The sequence below is a fragment of the Larus michahellis genome, chromosome 1 (genome assembly GCF_964199755.1).
Source record: "Larus michahellis chromosome 1, bLarMic1.1, whole genome shotgun sequence".
Classification (NCBI taxonomy): Eukaryota; Metazoa; Chordata; class Aves; order Charadriiformes; family Laridae; genus Larus; species Larus michahellis.
In genome coordinates, this window is record NC_133896.1 from 148,993,770 (window position 1) to 149,013,409 (window position 19,640).

At 37.2% G+C, this 19,640-nt stretch overlaps 1 protein-coding gene across 6 annotated transcripts in view; it reads left to right on the top strand.

Moving 5' to 3' along the window:
• The window catches only part of HERC2 (HECT and RLD domain containing E3 ubiquitin protein ligase 2), a 116,110-nt gene that overhangs the window by 78,792 nt on the left and 17,678 nt on the right, over window positions 1-19,640 (top strand). For 4 of the 6 annotated variants that reach the window (XM_074608134.1, XM_074608154.1, XM_074608144.1 and 1 more), the window contains exons 61-81: window positions 509-686; window positions 1,143-1,224; window positions 1,307-1,478; window positions 3,454-3,598; window positions 4,302-4,527; window positions 5,426-5,597; window positions 6,145-6,331; window positions 7,127-7,267; window positions 7,633-7,824; window positions 8,829-8,982; window positions 9,675-9,782; window positions 11,266-11,397; window positions 11,934-12,092; window positions 12,184-12,302; window positions 12,689-12,814; window positions 13,747-13,902; window positions 14,049-14,164; window positions 14,293-14,491; window positions 15,679-15,893; window positions 16,669-16,846; window positions 18,537-18,698. In XM_074608134.1, coding sequence (XP_074464235.1) covers window positions 509-686; window positions 1,143-1,224; window positions 1,307-1,478; window positions 3,454-3,598; window positions 4,302-4,527; window positions 5,426-5,597; window positions 6,145-6,331; window positions 7,127-7,267; window positions 7,633-7,824; window positions 8,829-8,982; window positions 9,675-9,782; window positions 11,266-11,397; window positions 11,934-12,092; window positions 12,184-12,302; window positions 12,689-12,814; window positions 13,747-13,902; window positions 14,049-14,164; window positions 14,293-14,491; window positions 15,679-15,893; window positions 16,669-16,846; window positions 18,537-18,698 — 3,319 coding nt within the window. The remainder of the gene's footprint in view (window positions 1-508; window positions 687-1,142; window positions 1,225-1,306; window positions 1,479-3,453; window positions 3,599-4,301; window positions 4,528-5,425; window positions 5,598-6,144; window positions 6,332-7,126; window positions 7,268-7,632; window positions 7,825-8,828; window positions 8,983-9,674; window positions 9,783-11,265; window positions 11,398-11,933; window positions 12,093-12,183; window positions 12,303-12,688; window positions 12,815-13,746; window positions 13,903-14,048; window positions 14,165-14,292; window positions 14,492-15,678; window positions 15,894-16,668; window positions 16,847-18,536; window positions 18,699-19,640) is intronic. The other 2 variants (XM_074608182.1, XM_074608173.1) reach the window with 2 other exon arrangements.

The window sequence follows — 19,640 nt, forward strand, 5'->3', positions numbered from 1 at the left end:
GTCAACATTAGAAAACCCTGAGTTGAAACTCTTCCCTGAATTTGGAGAGTATTGTAACCATATGAATTCTTAAATGTTTCCAGTACTCTTATAGAAGCCTAACAGTAAATTCCAGTTCTAACGTTGGGATGGGAGTGTCATGTCTTAATCTTACTTGTCTGGCTCTGTGCTTCTAACAAATTGCTCAACTTTGGGCAATGACAGAATATCAGTTTTCACTTTCTAGTATTCACTTTTTAATTGATTCATCACTTTGGCTTTGTTACCTAAGTTTTGCAGTGTATGCATAAAATATTTCTTTAAATAAAACGTGAAGCACATTGAAATTGTGTAAACTTTAGATTTATGGTGCTACTAAAGAATATGTCTTGGAACCATAGTGTTATGTTGTATTTTATCTTTAGCTTACTGTTAGTTATTACACAAAATTTTTTGATTATGAAGGTTGGAGTATATTGTGTACTTCTTTCATAATTAACATCATGAATTCTTTACTCATTTTCTCTAGGAACTGTGATAAACCCAGATTGATAGAAGCGTTGAAAACCAAACGCATCCGTGATATTGCTTGTGGCAGTTCCCACAGTGCTGCCATTACCTCTAGTGGTGAACTGTATACATGGGGTCTTGGGGAATATGGAAGGCTAGGACATGGAGATAATACCACACAGCTGAAGCCTAAGATGGTAAAATAAATGTTCCTTGTCGCTGATGGAATGTGAACGTGTGTGTTTGTTTAATAGATGATAAAATTAAGCTAGAGCAAAGCCAAAAACCATGAAAGCAGTATGGAGGCATAATTTTGGAGTGATCTAAATGAGGTTTTGGTATGCATACCTCTAATAACAGGCAAGCTGTTTCAGAAAGGCCAAAAAGATCCAGTTTCTTTCTTGGGAAGTGATATGGAATGGCTAGTGCTGTTTTGTACATTCATGTCCCGCATCTGTTTTGATGCGTAGCTGGAAGCTACTACAGTCATTGAGTGATGCTGGATCCTGCATGAGCAAGGCTTGATAATCCTTTGCTAAATGGCATGCTCAGGCTGGGCACAATGATAATCAGTCATAAGAGCTTGAAAATGTCTGTAAGGTTTTAAAACAGATTTTCTTTGAAACGTCTCACTTACTTTTTCTGTTTTGTAGGTCAAAGTGCTCCTTGGCCACAGAGTCATTCAAGTTGCTTGTGGAAGCAGAGACGCTCAGACTCTTGCTTTGACAGATGAAGGTGGGAATATGTTGTTCCAGAAGCTTTCTAGCACATGGGAATGCTGTGATCATTGTTTGACCTGCAACTTTGTGTTTGTTAGGTTTGGTGTTTTCTTGGGGTGATGGTGATTTTGGAAAACTGGGCCGAGGAGGTAGTGAAGGATGCAACATTCCTCAGAACATTGAAAGACTGAACGGCCAAGGCGTTTGTCAGATTGAGTGTGGTGCACAGTTCTCATTGGCACTGACCAAGTCAGGAGTGGTATGGACATGGTATGTTACCTTTGCCATAAAGTATTAATAAAAGAATTGCAAAGTATGTGTGGTATTTATTGCTGTTTGACTGTCTTAACTCCATCTGTGCCTTATTTGTGTGCATCGCCTTTTAAATTGGCAGCTCTTGGAGACAAGCTGTGATCTGTTCAATTACTCTAACACTGTGTCTTGTAGCATGCTCAGTTGTGTATTGTACTCTGGTAGGATGCCTGGATCTTACTGAATTAGTGGAGGATCATTCCCTCTCTTGAGAGCAATGGAGCATGTAAAGGAATGTTAATTCAAGAGTTTGGAGTGGAGTGGGGAAAAAGAGAACCCGAGAATCGAGTCTGGAGTGTGTAGCCTGCAGCTAAAGCAGAGACTGAGAGTAAGGATGCAGCAGAGTAAGGAAGTAAGCTGAAGTTCAGGGGAGATGGGAAGAAATTCCTTGGAAACACAGGGTCTTTGCAGAGCTCAGTGGTGCTCAGAAGGCCACTGAGCTGTCAGTAATGATGCCTCAAAGCAAGAACTGGTGTCAGATGATCACTGAGACTTATTCAGGAACCGTTTTTATTTTTCCTCAATTTGTCTGCTTGCTTCTGCTTTGTTTTGAGCACAGATCTGGCTTTTCTGAGTTTTTAAACCTTTCTGTGAAATTTGAGAGCTTACTGTATGGCAGATCAACTTCAGAGCTCTAATGAGATCAGGGTCTTACCCCATCCTTCTGTAATTAGACTATGACTGGTTTGATGTATGTAAGCTAAGAAGAATTAAAATGGTCATTTTTGTTTTATTGTTTGTCAGCAATTGGTCAATTATCAGTATCAAATGATACAAAGAGAAAACCACAAAACTTCTGTTTTTAGAAGTCACTTCTATTCTTAAGAGAGACAAGCTTTTAGCAGAGATGTATTTTCTCAGAGTGGCCACTGGAAACAGTATTTGTCCCTCTCATTTCCCCCCCGCCCCTTTTAAATTCTTTTTTTGCAGTGACAAAAAGAGTAAGAGGAAAGGGAATTTGGCAGTCTTTAAGAACTCTGCAAAATTCTTGTCTGTTCCTTCCCACAGTTTGTCTTAACACTGTTACATCTAGTCATAAAATCTACAGCTATTTCACGACATTGCAGGACTACAAGTAGATTTTTTGGGTCTGTTTCAGCTGTACATGTCTGCACGTCAGGATGGCTGAGTTGCTTCTAAACTTTTATTCTTATCTTCTTTTTAATTTGTACTCATTTGAGGGAAAAATCACAACTTCTGTGTTACACCTATACGTAGACGACTACTATATATCATATTCACCTGCAGCATAACGTCATCTCTCTTGAGGAAAAATTGGTGGTGTTGGTAGTGAGCAGCAGAACTGAGTGAATAGTTACTAAAAACACAGTGGAAAATATCTCAGGAGTTTTTTTTGTTCTTTATTGACACTGTAGAGGCATTTTAAGTTGTTTACATTACTTTTGCATATGATATGTTTTTAGTGCAGTTTGTGTATAACAATTTTAGAAGAATTTAAATTATGGAGGCTTGAGAACCTATATTGAGGCTTGCAACAGTGTGAACTCAATTCTGAAACCATGTTATTTACCCTGTATGTTTTATGTGACTATACTTGTCAAAGGGGCTGTTATCGTTAGGTTTATCCTCAGTAGTATAAATCTGTCTAACTCTATCAAAATGCATCAGTTTTGTAAGTATCTATAATTTCAGTGTTTCTGCAACAGAGAAAATTCAATGTAATCACAGTTGCACTACATACAAAAAATAGTCATAATGCCTGTTCTATCCTGAGGTGGAAAGTTACGGAGTCATAGAACTGCAGTTATCCTCATTTTTAGGCCTTTGTAATTCAGATTTGAAGAATTTGCTAATTGGTGCTTGTGTTTAATCCCAGTGATAAATGAAGTATTTTGATTTGGGAAGCTGCGTTGATGGAGGAATGTGTAAACAATATAATTGTTTTGAATTTTACATTTTCTATCTCTTGCAGGGGTAAGGGCGACTACTTCAGGCTAGGCCATGGCACAGATGTACATGTACGAAAGCCACAAGTTGTGGAAGGACTGAGGGGTAAAAAGATCGTGCATGTGGCTGTAGGCGCACTCCATTGTCTCGCGGTTACTGACACTGGACAGGTACATTGTGCATCACCCTTCTTTCCCCTTTTTCCTTGATTCAGAAAGGAATAAAGTAACCTGTTGAGAAAGAAGAGTGTAATGGCATTGGTGCTGATTAAATGGAATACAAATTTCTAATGATATTTATTTGCTTATTAAAGCCCTGAATAAATATAAGCATGATTGTAACTTAAAATGTACTAGCTTTCATTATTATTATTGGAGTTTAAATGTTGTTGTCGTAGTACCTTTTGTAATATTTTCCTAGTTTATGTATTATCTCATGATCAGTGTTCTGCTTCTCACTCTTGAAATGCAGAAGGAGTCGTCATATTTTGGACAGATTTTTCTGCTGTAATCCAGCATTGTCATTATCATAGTATTGATTCAGATCCCCAATATAATTACTATGCAACTAATTCTTCTAACTTACTGTTCACTGTGAACATCGAGTAACTTATAAATCAACTGATGATTTATGAATTGGCAATAATGTATGAATCATCTGATAAAGTGCTAATTGATTTTTTTTTTTCTTTTAATGTATGATGATGCCTGCATTAATTAATGGGGGAGGAGGGGAAGTCATGGCAATAGGTTCTCTAAAGTGTCCTAGGTTAATATTACAAATCACTAATATTCCTCTGTATGAATTTTTAAGAAAACAATTACATGAGTAAACCGGTGAAGCAAAGTAATATGTGGAAGTGTTTATTGGCAGGTTTACGCTTGGGGTGACAATGACCACGGGCAGCAAGGCAATGGAACTACTACAGTCAATAGAAAGCCCACTCTTGTCCAAGGCTTAGAAGGCCAGAAGATCACGCGGGTTGCTTGCGGGTCTTCCCACAGTGTAGCATGGACAACTGTGGATGTAGCTACACCATCTGTTCATGAACCAGTACTTTTCCAGACAGCGAGGGACCCTTTAGGTGCTTCTTATCTTGGTTGGTATTTATTGCCTTATGTTGTGGGTTTTACTCATACCATTGGAGAGTTAGTTGTCGGTGTGGTTTAATAGGTGATAGAAGAATGCAGAAAGAAAACTGTCTTTCAAAAACACACCACAAAACAACAACAAAAAACATACACACCTCTAAAAAAACCCCAACAAAGCCCATTCCTGCAAGTGGAAGTTGTAAAGGACTTGTTCAGAAGTAGCATTAGTTTGAACTTTTGCTTTCTTCAGGAAACTGAAATGCAACATGCTTTATCAAACGCCCCAAAGACTTTGTTTTGATATGGGATAGACCTTATGGAGGTAAAGGTAGATGGATGCTACTGTAATATTTGTTGTCTTACATGTTACCTGTTGCTAGAATTCTTGATGCTAACGTTGCTTTTTATTTTAAGGTAGGTGACTTAAGAATTAGGAAAGCAAAACAGCAATGTTTTGTGTTGAATATAAAAATGCCAAATATTTTGCTAATTAAGCTTTTTCACGAACAAGGCAGTGTACTTAAGAAAGAGCAAGAACTACATATCAAGAATATTTGATTAGTATTTTTAAGAGGACCTAATAAATATTGGTGCTATTTGAGAAATTTCTGTGTAAGTAAAACCTGTTTTAGATGCTGATCGCCCAAATATTTACTTCTGTATTACCTTAATCTTCATGACTAAGTAACAAGGTGGAACACTATTTTATGAAAGCCCTTGCTGCAAAGCCTCAGGATTGCCTTTAACGTTGTAACTGTAGACACTGCAGCTTAAGAATCTACTGTAGAGTTAGTTTTACAGTCATCTTTCTGACTTAACAAGAAATCAGATAAATCAGTTCCAGTTATGTATTACACCGTTAAAAACGGGTGTAATTTTTCTTCTCTTTTTTTCCTCTTACTCCAGGTGTTCCTTCAGATGCCGATTCTTCTGCTGCCAGTAACAAAATTAGTGGGGTAAACAGTTCCAAGCCGAATCGCCCTTCCCTTGCTAAGATTCTCCTATCGCTTGATGGGAATGTTGCCAAACAGCAGGCATTATCTCATATACTGATGGCATTACAAATCATGTATGCCAGGTAGGCGTGCAAACATTCTTGTCTTTTGCAGAGCAAAAGCTGACATAGCTTACCATCTATTAGTAGGGTCTCTTGAGTCAGGTATAAATTATTTTCCCTAGTTTGGACTCCTCAGTTTAGACCTAAGCTTCATTTAAATTTTCTTTTCCTGTTGATGTTAGCTTCATGCTGTTATGTTTGCTTTACAATAAGAAGCTCGCAGTGCCTGGGGAAAAAATATTTATGTAGCAATGTCAAAGTAAATCATAATAGATGATGTGGAGCAAGCAGTGGGGGGCAGGGTGGAGAGAACAACTTTACAGTGCCCTTCTTATTGTTGGTAGAGAACAAAGTATTTGTGCTAAAACTTATAAAGAGGAGTTCATGTGAAATAGTGGCCTTAAGAGCTGTATTTAAGCATCAGGCCCAAAGAAGAATGGTGATAAACTACTCTCTAAATTCCAGAGCTTGGAAATCTTTTCTTATTTTATTAAGCTAATACAATTTTTTCTAAGTTCAACAGGGGAGTATAACAATGTTTATGTTAATCTATCCTAAATGGTTTCAGAGATGCAGTTGTTGGAGCATTAATGCCTGCAAGTATGATTGCACCAGTAGAATGTCCCTCTTCATCACCAGCCCCGCCGTCAGATGCCACTTCTACAGGAAGCCCCGCGAATGGAGATGAATGCATGCTTGTAGGGGATATAGAAGAGCGGCTGAGCCCAAACCCATGGCAGGACAGGAGAGGGGAGGTGAAGTGTTAAATGAATTTTTCCAACTGTGTTTAACAATAAAGCTGAAAAATACTGTCTCATTTAGTTTGATAATAGCAGAGATTAAGCAGTTGTTTCATGCTGTAATTTCTGGAGTGGGTACTCTATGTATGTCAGATTTGGAAAACCTTAAATTTTAATGTGAAATCAGTTTAGAACTTTCAGAATATACCGTGTCATTTAAATGTGGTTGTAATGTGTTGTAGAGTTAATGTGAAAACATTAACCATTTGACCACATATCAAATTCATTTTACGGGAATGATCTTTATTAAAAAAAAAAAAAGTCAAGACTAAGAGAATCTTGACAATTACTTAACGAAATGTAATTGTAAATTTATATCAACTAATGTAGACAGGAGCGCCTGAATGGAATTCCTCTGTGTCGATTTGCAACAGCTAACAGAAGCAGAAAAAAGAAAAGCCTTGCTACTGAAGAGGTCTTTTCCTTTAACAAGCTATTAATTTGATGTGCATTGCCTTCTACATTGTAGAAGGGCTTGTCTTCTACATTGTAGATTTTTGTGCAGGCACTGATGTTTCATGGTATGTTTTTGCAGCAGCTGGCATTGAGGGGGGTGTTGGCTGGTTTGTTATGCTAGGAACATAAAATAGAAGCTAAAAATACAGGGAGCTAATCTGTTGGTTTTGAATTTATGGCTGTTTTAAAATTTCTGCTGTCTCTGAACATGAGCCTTCTAATAAATAATTAGACTCTCAAAGGTTTTACAGTATCTTGTTGCAGCTTTTGTTAATTATCATTTGTTTTGGCTAGGTTGTTTCTTCAGAAGATGCTGTGACACCGTCTGCTGTAACTCCTTCAGCTGCTGCTGCCTCTTCCCGTCCTTTCATTCCAGTCACAGATGATCCTGGAGCTGCCAGTATCATCGCAGAAACCATGACAAAAACCAAAGAAGTAATGTTGTCAATACCCTCCTTAAAACTTAAGTCCTTACCATGCTTTCATCAAGCAGTTTTGCTTTTTTTCTTTTTGTGTGTGTGCTTTTAAAGTTATTCTATAAAGGACTGCATTTTTAAAATCTATCCAAAGAGGGATTTATATTTTTTCTGTCTGAAGTTAAAGGAGGTTGGTTTCGGGAAAGCTTTTTCACTTGAGAAATAGATGTAACAGTAGGTTAATTTTGGAACCGTATGATCCCAGATTTATGAATTGTATTTTAAATTACCTTTGAACTTCTTCATACAAGTTAAGTTGTTCAGATTCAGTGAGATACTTCTTTCATCTTCACTGCCTAAATATTTCTGCAATTTGTTTTGTAGGATGTAGAAAGTCAAAGTAAAGTGTCTGGCCCAGAACCGCAGTACTTGGATGAATTTACTAGTCTTTTAGTACCAGACGACACGCGAGTCATGGTTGACCTGCTGAAGCTTGCTGTGTCCAGCCGAGCAGGCGAAAAGGGCAGAGACGTTCTTTCGGCTGTGCTGTCTGGTATGGGCACAGCTTACCCACAGGTCAGATATTGTTTCTGTTGCATTTTAACTATCTCCTTTTTATTAGTAGCTTACTAGAATATTTTCTTGTATTTGAGCTGCAGTTCAACAGACTGAGAAACTTAATACACATGAAAATTTGAGTTGAACTTAAATGCGTGTGAACCATAATGATTTTAATGGAAATATTACATGAATACATGCATGTGCCAGAAATGTCAGTAGTAGACTATTTCCTCTATTTGTCATGCTGCAATTAAACATTAAAATAGAAGTTTAATGAACTGTATTTATGGATTGGACGAGTGGCTGTGGTTGTTGGAATGAAGCTAAATTAACCAAACCCTGTTTCCTGGATCTGTGGAATGTTAGTTTAAAAAAATTCTGTGTTGGTTTTGTTTTTCGCCTGAGTTTATTTCTCAGTTTGCAGTCATTATTGCTAGCTAAAAATGCTGTTAATACATTGTTAACAATATAGTAATTCTTTTTAATTTTTAAGATTATATTTGATGTATTGAGGTTTCTAACTATTTGTGAACTATCCGTGAATGTGGGGTTTTTTGGGATAACTGACAAACAGAATTAATGAACGCTACAGTCTTGGATACCAGCAGCTATATGAAAGAGTGTAACAAATCATAAATTATTTACAGAATATCTGCTTACAGTAACATTGTGTTTTGCAATATTACATACTGGTTAAATATTTATACCTTCATTAATCTCTTGGTCTGTGCTTTTTACAGTTTAGATCTTACAGTTTTGGTTTTTTTCTGTAAAGGAAGACAGTTTTGGTGTTGTCATTTACTTACTGGAAACTTCCGTTGTTTGGCTTTTAGTTTTAGGAGTTTTTCTAGCTTTAACAGCACCAAAAAGAGTATTTTTGAATGAATATGATGCCTTATGAATCAGAATTCAGAAAACAAGTGATTTGTTCATTTATTTTAAATTTAGAAGGAGTAGTAGTTGGCGTAGATTTCTTGGACTAATCAAACTTTTTATAAAGTGTATTTTTCTTTTGTTAGGTTGCTGACATGTTGTTGGAGCTGTGTGTTACTGAACTAGAAGATGTGGCAACTGATTCACAAAGTGGTCGCCTGTCTTCACAACCAGTTGTGGTAGAAAGCAGCCATCCATACACTGATGACACATCTTCTAGTGGCACAGTTAAAATACCAGGTATAGAATTCTTAAGATTTACATTAATAAAATTCAGTTAATTTCAAGATTGCATGCGTAATTTTTTTTCTTAGCTTGTGAAAATGTGTATTGAACTTTCAAAGCCATGTTATGTATCCTGTCGCTATAATAAAGTATTTCTTAAAACACGTACTGCATGAACATCTGATCTTGTGAAACACACGTTTTTGGCTTCACTGGCTGTGACTGCAGCTGTATATCATTGCTGTTTTCTGTTCGGTTATGAAGCTGAGAAGGACTGAGTCTTTTTCAGTGTCAGTAGTTGAACACCTGTCTTCTAGTCTTGAGCGTTAGGGAAATACTTTTGTGTTTTAACTCTGTCTTTTCATTTAGTGCTTCCTTCAGTACATTACCTAGTACTTCTCAAAAGGTACAGGCAACAAAGAGCTATTTGCCTTAACTGTAAATAGACATTTTTGTCTGTTGCAACTTTAGTTTGGAATGTTCTGTCTGCTAGCCCCTACTTACGTGGTCTTGCTACGTCGCAGGCCTTTCATAGAGAAGAAATTACAGACAAATAATGTCATTAAACCAAAGGAAGTCACTTTTATTAGTGAGTCCTATGGCTTCCAAACAATTGTGTTTGATTTCATGTGGATTTCTAAAATACTGCATTTGTTTGTGGTATTGATTGCTCTGTAGAAACGTGTGAACTCTTTGTTGCTGTTTAGGTGCTGAGGGACTGAGGGTAGAATTTGATCGCCAGTGTTCTACAGAGCGGCGTCATGATCCACTTACCATAATGGATGGTGTCAACAGAATTGTTTCCGTCCGATCAGGTTATGAGAACTAGTGCTTTTCAGAAATGTCTTGTGTGATTTGCTGTTAAATGCTGAATGAAGTGTACCACTGCCTGTCACTGACTCATTGTGAGGGATATGCCAACAAAAAAAGAGGAAAAACTATGTAAATTAATACTCTATTTTAAACTAAAAAAAGATGTAGGATCTAGACACAGACATGTGAGAGTGATCTTGCATCTTTGAATATAGAGGATCTCTCAGGAGAGCACGTTGTCATGCTCTTCCTAAGAGCAGTTAGAGTGTAAAAAATAAGTGTTTAGCACCCCTGCCAACACGTGTGAGTTTCTGTATAATCAAAGTATATTTTAACAAATAGGAACGCAATTGGAAAAAGATACTTCTTTTGTTAGCTTTTTTTTTTTTCCAGGTCATACTTAAAGAAATTTGACCTTTCAAACAGTCAAGACAAATGCTCTTCTGCTGTCGAATGCCCAAAATAATATCTAGACTCTCTCTTCCTGTTTTCTGTGCTGGCATATGTATGTGACACTATGTGATATCTTCACATCTTTTATCCTTCTATCTCTGATTTAATTTTTAAACACCATTAATTTGCAGTAGACTTTAAAGGAATATTTTTAATCTTACCAAATTTTACACTGAACTTACCCATAGATTACATCATGTGCAAGGGTCTTGGTAGTTACTACCTGTGCTTAACGTTTTGGGCAGTCACGATGTGGGCTTTTACTGTTGACCTGTTTTTCCCCAAACTCTTTCAGATGCACATGTGTTTCATTACTGAGATATTTCTGATTGGATTTCTGGTGGGAAAAAGCTGTAAAGCTTAACTTAATGTGTGTTTACAAGTATCTAAAGGGTGGGTTTAAGGAGGATGGAGCCAGACCCTTTTCAGTGGTTCCCAGTAACAGGACGAGGGGTAACGGGCACAAGCTGGAACATAGGAAGTTCCAAATGAATATGAGAAAAAACTTCTTTACGGTGAGGGTGACAGAGCACTGGAACAGGCTGCCCAGGGAGGTTGTGGGGTCCCCTTCTCTGGAGACTTTCAAGACCCGTCTGGATGCAGTCCTGAGTGATGTGCTCTAGGCAATCCTGCTTTAGCAGGGGAGTTGGACTAGATCATCTCTAGAGGTCCCTTCCAACTCTGAAAAATTTGGTGATTCTGTGTTGTATATTTTTGTAATATGAAAAGATAATTTGGAAATTGGACAATGGATTTTAGTAAAATCTCATAATTGTCTTTTGAATGTGGTATTAAAAGTACTGAAGATAACTGTTAGCAGTGCTAACTGAACTATTTAAGACTTAGGTTTTGTTAATGTAACGTCTTTATAGTTGCGTTCACGTGCTCTGCACTAGCTTTTTTTCTTTTTCTTGAAGGCATTTATGTGATGTTTATAATAGATAATCATGGAGGGAAGTTGTTATTGATGAGTGGCTTGTGTATTGGCTCAGACAGTATAGATGAATATGTTTGTATTACCTACTGTAACAGGTCGTGAGTGGTCAGATTGGTCTAGTGAATTGCGAATTCCAGGGGATGAACTAAAGTGGAAGTTCATCAGTGATGGCTCTGTGAATGGTTGGGGATGGCGATTCACTGTTTACCCTATCATGCCAGCTGCAGGTGAGGTGTCATGTATGACATTACAGAAGGGTGAGGGAGTAGCTTTACTTGTCTGTTTTCTACAGTTGCATTTGTTGCGTGATATTTCCATGCAAAAGTTCAGTAGTTAATTTACATTCATACTAAGAAAACATCTTCATTCATACTTCTTCAATGTTTTCAGCAAAGTCCTGAGAGGTACACCTGTAGGTAGGGAAGAGATACAAATATTTTGAATCACTCTAGTTTGTCTCTTCATTGGTGAAGAGAGGATAGTTTTGAGGCACAGTTTGTCTGAAATTCTTTTCTTTTTTTTTTTTTTTTTTTAATGCATCTATTCTGGAATTAGTTGAATTATGTCATGAAAGTACCTCTTTCTTCCAGTCCCTTCAAAGGGCGGTGGAATGGACCAACTACTTAGATGCAGACTGGCACTCTAGACTGCTGTGTTTGGTCAGCTAAATCCTCCCTATGTCTGTTCCTGTTTCAGTCTGTTCTTATTTGAAATCTTCCCTGCCATTTTTTTTTATTTGTTTTTGCTTTTTGTTTTTTCTCAGGCCCTAAAGACCTTCTCTCAGATCGTTGCATTCTTTCATGTCCCTCAATGGATTTGGTTACGTGTTTGTTGGATTTTCGCCTAAATTTTGCTTCCAACAGGAGTATAGTTCCTCGCTTGGCAGCTTCTCTTGCAGCTTGTGCTCAACTGAGTGCCTTAGGTAGGTGTAGCCTTAAAATTAAGTCTATTTGTTTGAAGTTAAAATGATTGTTTTGAGTAATTATGTTCTTTGTGTGCTAATGTTTCCTTAGCTGCTGGCCACAGAATGTGGGCCTTGCAGAGACTACGGAAACTGCTCACAACAGAGTTTGGCCAGTCTATTAACATCAACCGGATTCTAGGGGATAATGATGGAGAAACACGAGCTTTGGTAAGAAGGCAGTGGTGCTCTCCTCTTTGCGTTTTTCACATTAAGATGTATGTGAAGCATTAAAATGATAACCCCGATGCACATTTTTGTTGTTAATAGCAAAACAGGAAATCTGCAAATCTTGGAAATGTGCCTTCTTGCACAAGTCTGCAAAGGTACTCCATTTTAGAAAAAAAAAAAAAGGCTAATCCAATACTGTATAAATGTGGTATTGGAATTGCCAAAAAGTGATAGGAATGCTTTTGTATTGGGAAATGGATGGAAATGATACTTCATATAGCTAACTGTAGTTTGGGAAGTTACTAATGCTTTGTCATGGTTATCTAAATAATGTACTTTGTGTAATATACGGTAAGACTAACTTTCTAGTTCTGTGGTTTCTCTAGAGTTTCACAGGGAGTGCTTTAGCTGCTTTGGTTAAAGGTCTTCCAGAAGCTTTGCAGCGACAGTTTGACTATGAAGACCCCATTGTGAGAGGTGGCAAACAATTGCTCCACAGCCCTTTCTTTAAGGTAATGGGTTACAATCAATAAAGAATTCATTAGTATAGTTGTGGACTTTGTTGTGAGACGTGGTAAGCTCAGCTAGTCCTATATCAGAAACACTTTCTGACAAAATCAGAATACTACTTCTAAAAAGAGAATCTAATGTACAAATACAGAATAAGGATTACCTAGCTAGGCAGAAGTAGGTAGGTCAGAAAAACGTCTTGGAAGTACAGTAGACTACACTTTTTGATAGGTCATTTCTGAGTTCTCCTAATAGAAGTGTTGTATATTTTTATTTATTTTTTTTAAATACTCTGAAGGTTTTAGTTACGTCTATTTCAAACAAGTAAGAATGCCTTAAAGGAAGGCTATTCAGTTTTGGACCCCGTACTTCAAAGTAAAAGCAGGCAAGTTGAGAAGTCCAGAGAAGAGGAACAAGAATAAAAGGCTGAAAAATCTTCCCATGTAGTAACAGTTAGACTAAGAGGACTTATCTGTCTTAAGAAAGTCTTAAAATATGTAAAAGTTTATACAGAGAACTACTAATCCATTCTTCACAATCTACACCAGAAAAATTGATTTGGAAATCAATTAAAAATTGATTCAGTTGCTGGAAGGTGACAGTTTAGAAAAGGAAGGTAAAAAATTCAGCACATGGTATTTGATATAGAAAAGTTAATTAAACTAGGAGTGTTTTTCATAGGGAGTTAGTTGAAAATTTCTGGATGGGAAGAGGAAATTAGATACGCAACCATGTAAGATAGTGTGGGTATGCTTGCTGCTGCCCCATCAGTGAGGGTAATGAAGGTGGCTCTTAATGTCCTTTGCACTTTACATGTCTTTGGAACTGTGTTCAGGCCCTACTGGTCTATGAGCTGTTCAACTACATCAAATGCATATTAGTTTTTATTACACGTTTTTGTTACATCTCTAAAGTGTTTTTTGATTGTCTGCAGGTGCTGGTGGCGCTTGCTTGTGATCTAGAGTTGGACACTCTCCCTTGCTGTGCAGAGACACACAAATGGGCCTGGTTCAGGAGATACTGTATGGCATCCAGAGTTGCAGTGGCTCTTGATAAAAGGACACCATTACCTCGTCTTTTCCTTGATGAGGTACTGCAGGAATATTTTAATGGTTCATGGAACATATGAAAGTGTTTAGTTTAAAAAGATTCACTGAGTTTTAAGTATTATATGCCAGCTGTTACAGGAGTAACTGATAGTTTGAATAATGTTGTTTAATCCAAAATATTTTTCAGGTGGCAAAGAAAATCCGAGAATTAATGGCAGATAATGAAAATATGGATGTTCTTCATGAGTGCCATGATGTCTTTAAGAGAGAGCAGGATGAGCAGCTTGTCCAGTGGATGAATAGGTTATTTCTTTCAGCTGTCATTGGTTTGGTGTTGTGATGCTTCATTGTTGTACAATGATAAGCTGCACTTTTTTGTGGCTTCTTTTAAAATCTCTTTTAAAATTTTGTTTGTTTTGCATTTTCTGCAGACGACCTGATGATTGGACACTTTCAGCTGGAGGCAGTGGAACTATTTATGGTTGGGGTCATAATCACAGAGGACAACTTGGTGGGATTGAAGGAGCAAAAGTCAAAGTCCCAACTCCATGTGAAGCTCTTGCTACCCTCAGACCGGTGCAGTTAATTGGTGGTGAACAGACTCTGTTTGCAGTGACTGCTGATGGGAAAGTAAGTCACTTTCAAATGATTGTTTGTCAGAGTGCCTTGAAAAATTTCATCCTAAGTCAGAATGGGTTTGGCTAAATAAAAAATAATGCATGTAGCACAGATCTTTTTTTTAAGTTAATTTTTTTGTTAAGAAACTGAACTATACCAACTCTGCCAGTGCAATCTTAGGAATTCATTGTACTATAGCATTAAATGCATGAAACAAGATATGTATCTTAGTTCTGGATTCAAAACTCTGATCAGATGTTGGAAAGCAAAGCTGAATACAGGTAATAGGCTCACAGTGTCCCATAAAACAGGACAGACAGTAAAATCCGATGGTGATCATGTCTCTCTGACAGGGGAGAGGTGTAATTGGAATCTGAGATTGTTCACTGTTGGCTAAATGTCTGTAAGGTAGATATTGCAGGATCTAACGAGCAGATGCTTAAGTCCTGAGTGGAAGGGAGCACCATACAGAGAGTTTAGTGTAAAGTATAGGAGAAAAAAAATAATGAATTTGAAGAAGTCTTCGTTTTGATACAGATGGCAGCTTTTTGTTAAGAATGTGACTGAGAATTTTGGCTAGAGCTTTGTGTAACAGTGACATTCATCTAGTGAGATACTGTGTAATGATTCTGTCCTCAGCAGTCAGTATCATCCTTGTTAATGATTCACAGAAGGATAAGGGACAGATTGATGACATTGCTTGACATCATTATGTTGAGAGAAATTACTTTCAGATAGAGAAAAAGAGAGTGAAAAGCAGTACTTAAACTGGTATTTATGGGATGGGAGGGGAAAAAGCAACTGTGTTTAGGTATGTATATTCCACAGAAGAAAGAAAACTAGAATAGTGCTGCTTGAAAGAGACCTACAGGTGATAGATAATTTTATAATGTTATCACGCAAGGCTATGGTTTCTTGATACTTTTACAAAATCAGCTGTAGGATTTAAAATTAAATCCTTTAAGTCAGTGACAGTTCATATTCACTTGAATGTAGCCATATTGTCACATTTTTTTGTGAAATATTTCAAACTATTTCTTACTTTCCATAAGAGGGTGTAGAGGCATATAAGAAATGTTTTTTTCCAGGCTTTCCTTTAACTGTATTCTAGTACACATTCATTGAGAATTCTTCTCTACAACTCTAGTGAATGTTCTTTAAGGGGCAAACAAAAATAAATTTTATTCTTCGCTTTAAAGCTGTATGCCACTGGATATGGAGCAGGTGGTAGGCTTGGAATTGGAGGAACAGAGTCAGTTTCTACTCCAACTTTACTGGAATCCATTCAACATGTGTTTATAAAGAAAGTTGCGGTGAACTCGGGAGGAAAGCACTGTTTGGCATTGTCATCTGAGGGAGAAGTTTATTCTTGGGGTGAAGCAGAAGACGGTAAACTTGGTCATGGAAACCGAAGGTAAGTAACACTTTGAAATGCTATTTTAAAAAATTATTAATGGGTACTTATTATAGTTGCTATGTATTTGAGGTGCTGTATGAGTACTGCCTATATGTAGAAGCCAGTGTTAAGTAGTGATATGGAAATGTATGTTTTTAAATTGAAGAACCGTAAAAAAGTTTTCAGATAAACACTTACTCTGATTTCAGTAGTTAGATATTTTGTTCTAACGCATCTGTGGATGCTGAAGTTCAGTGGCTTTCCTTTGGGATCTGTCTTGTAGGTATGTGGAACTTCTAAGCGCTTTGGAGAGCGAAACTGCCATTCTCCTTCTGATCTCCACATGTGTTGCTGCCTACTTTAAAGGAGAAGTTCTGTTTTTTTTGGAGATAACAATGTTCTGATCCAAAAAGAAAAAGGGATGCTGAAGTCCGTGGGGGGCAACAGTACATTTTATGCTAGAAATTATTCAACGTATCTTAAATTGGATTGATTTTTGCAGGGTAGATGCTTAGCTTTGACTAGATTTTAATGGAACTGGTTTTCCAGTTTCAGTTTACCTGCAATGCTGTAGTATAACATATGGTAAAATACTTCTGGCTTTTGTAGGCCTCTAAAAATATTTCTGAATGACTAATTAAACATAAACCTTTAGGACGTTAAGCTGGAGCAAAAGCAAATACTCAGTTCTTTTAGATGTCCTCGTACTCATTTTAAAAACTTCTCTGCATACATCGGTAAATGTGAATGGTCTATTCTGAAAATTTTGCCAAGACAGATATTTTCATTTCAGCCCGTGTGATCGTCCTCGTGTAATTGAATCTCTGAGAGGTATAGAAGTCGTTGACATTGCTGCTGGGGGAGCACACAGCGCGTGTATTACAGCTGCAGGGGACCTTTTTACATGGGGAAAAGGAAGATATGGGCGCCTTGGGCATGGAGATAGTGAGGACCAACTAAAACCTAAACTGGTAAGAAACCTTCTGAGTTCTGTACAGCCTTAGTCAAGTTCTTATCTCATTTGTAATTTTTTTTGCATTTCTGCATATAAAGAATGAAAGGGCAAAATGGTGGCATGAACTTGTAAGAAACGGACAGTTGCTTTAGAAAACAGGAATGGATTGGAAGACTAAAGTGAAAGTGCAGCTGCAAAACTTTGCTAGAGGTCATTAAACCAGCTTACAAGGAATTCGTTTTAGAGAAGACTTAGAGAAAACCCCAAATCAAACACCCTACCCCCTAGTAAGTAAATTCCACCCCTTCTCAGGCGTAGTTTGCGGTGAAAGTAAGAAGTGAGCTCCTTATCTACTGGGTACCCTCATGGTTTACTTCCTGGAAAATATATCAGTAATTACAGTGATAGCCACTTAGTCACTCGCAAACTGCTTTTTTTCCTGACGTAATGATTATACTCCTAATTCTCATGATTGAATACTGAGATGTTACTGAAGTATATACTAAGTTAATAAGAATTCAACCTGAGTAATTATGAAGTACTTAATTGCTATTTGCTAAAGAAATTAGAGTTAAGCAATTATTGATGAAGAAGATAGCTGTTTCCATTTGATTCTTTAGTGGTAAATCTGAGAGCCTGGACAGTATGGAATGAGTATACTGATTAGCTGACGAGTTGTAATTCAGACCAATGTACTGTTGTGAACTAGACTGTAAGAGCTTTAAATCAGAATAGTGGTGCTAAGAAAACTGCCCTGCCTTTGAAATGAGAGTTAATTTTTCCACCTGTGCTCTCTTGCTGAAAATACAGCAAAGAATAAGATTACATTAGTTGAATCAAACTGATTTTTAGTTTGTCATTTTTATTCATAGCTCTGTGCATATATTTCTATTCATGCAAGGATTAACTTTTTTCAGTGCTTGAATTTGTGGGATGAGGTATCATACATTCTTAGTCCACTTTGAGAACCTGTCACCTGTATGCAGATATTCTTGTTGCCCTGCCTCTCAGAATACAAGGCCTACCCACCTTTTCTATACATCTTTATTCATCTTTCCCCCCTCCATGTTCTTGATCAGTATGAAACTGGGTAATCTGTAGATGAGTTGAACTATGTGGAGTTCTAAGCTGCTTTGGATGATGAATTGTGCTACCTATAATCTATTTCCAGAAGGGGTGAGGATGGGGAGGATGCAATATAGATGGGTCACCATCCTTTTGCTTTGTGAATCCAAATCCCGTACTTGATCACTAGATGGCAGCATTTCAAAAGATGTTGATTAAATTGAGATTATGATGCAAGTGCTAGAAAATTGTAGACTAGTAAAAGAGTATTTGAAAATAAGACCTTTTTTTCCCCTTACTGTATGCAGTAGTCACCCAGAGAGCCTAAAATTATTTAAACAGAATATAGTTTTTGATAACCTTATGTGTTTTGTATGAATTGTTTTCCTTTATAGGTCAAAAAAACATAGTTGACCAATTAAAAAGAATAAGTCAGTATTTAAAATACATAGTTTTCATTTTGCTGGTTTGAAACGGACAAAGCCCTTTAATGACTTGCTCTGCCCTTTATTTGCTTGTTCCTGTGGTATTTCAGACTTGTAGTTCCAGCGAAGTACCTCTGCGAGTTGGGTTTGTCATGTTTTCTGAAACTAAATGACTAAGTCTTTTACTGTGGACAAAAATGGGTGATTTCTTTACAGGTGGAAGCTCTCCAGGGCTACCGTGTGATTGACATAGCCTGTGGCAGCGGAGATGCACAGACACTGTGCCTGACTGATGATGATACGGTCTGGTCCTGGGGTGATGGAGATTATGGAAAACTTGGCAGAGGAGGCAGTGATGGTTGTAAAGTACCAATGAAGGTATTTGAATGTGATTTTTTCATTGTTTTAGAAGCCATGAGGTTGATGGAGAATGCTGAAGACAGCTTTGTCAATATGTGCAACCTTCCATGCATCTTGGGACATCAGGATTCTTCTGATTGTTGTTAACAATGAATTTTGTAGCCTACAATACCAAGTCTTTAATTTTGTGCTGGCTGTTAAAGTTGCACTGGAAGGCTTTTTTCTTTAGAGAACATTGCTGGTTCCAGCAATATTTCACATTTTAATTTTGGTTCCTGTCAAAACGTTAAATTTTGCCAAGAAATCTTCATGTTTCTGTGTGTTAATAAACTTTCATAGTACGGCTGAAGTCATAACTTCATTCCAGAAAGGGGTATCGATTGATTAGAAAGTAATCTTATATTAAATTAAACCTTTCATGTGAATGCATGGTTGACTTGGAATTTCTTGATATGTTACAAATGAAATCCACGTGGCCATCTAATTTGAGTTACAGGACTTGTTATGAATATGAATGTTGTTTGTGTTTGAGAAATGTATGTGAGTGTCACTGTGTATACCTATGCACAGTGCATTTTAGATTCTTAGTCCAGAATTGCACTTTATTACCGGTGTCCCCATTTTCTTTCTGAAAGAACAAAGTCTACCAGCCTGTCCCAAATAACACGTTTTTATTGGATGATGTAATGCAGTATGAAAATAGCTTGTTTATGCTTCATCAATCATCAGTCCCATAGGATTGATGGTAAAGTGGCATAAGAACCTACACAGAATAAGTAAGAAGAATGTACTGGAGGTTTAAAGATTTTTACTATGTTGACAGAATCACACCCGTGTCATACGAGCCATGGATGATTAATGTTGAGTATTTGGAGACAGAGCCTTCCATTTCTACTTAGGAGCAATTGCTGAGTAACTATTGGCAAAACATACTAGAGACGATCTTCAGCAGTTTGCCAA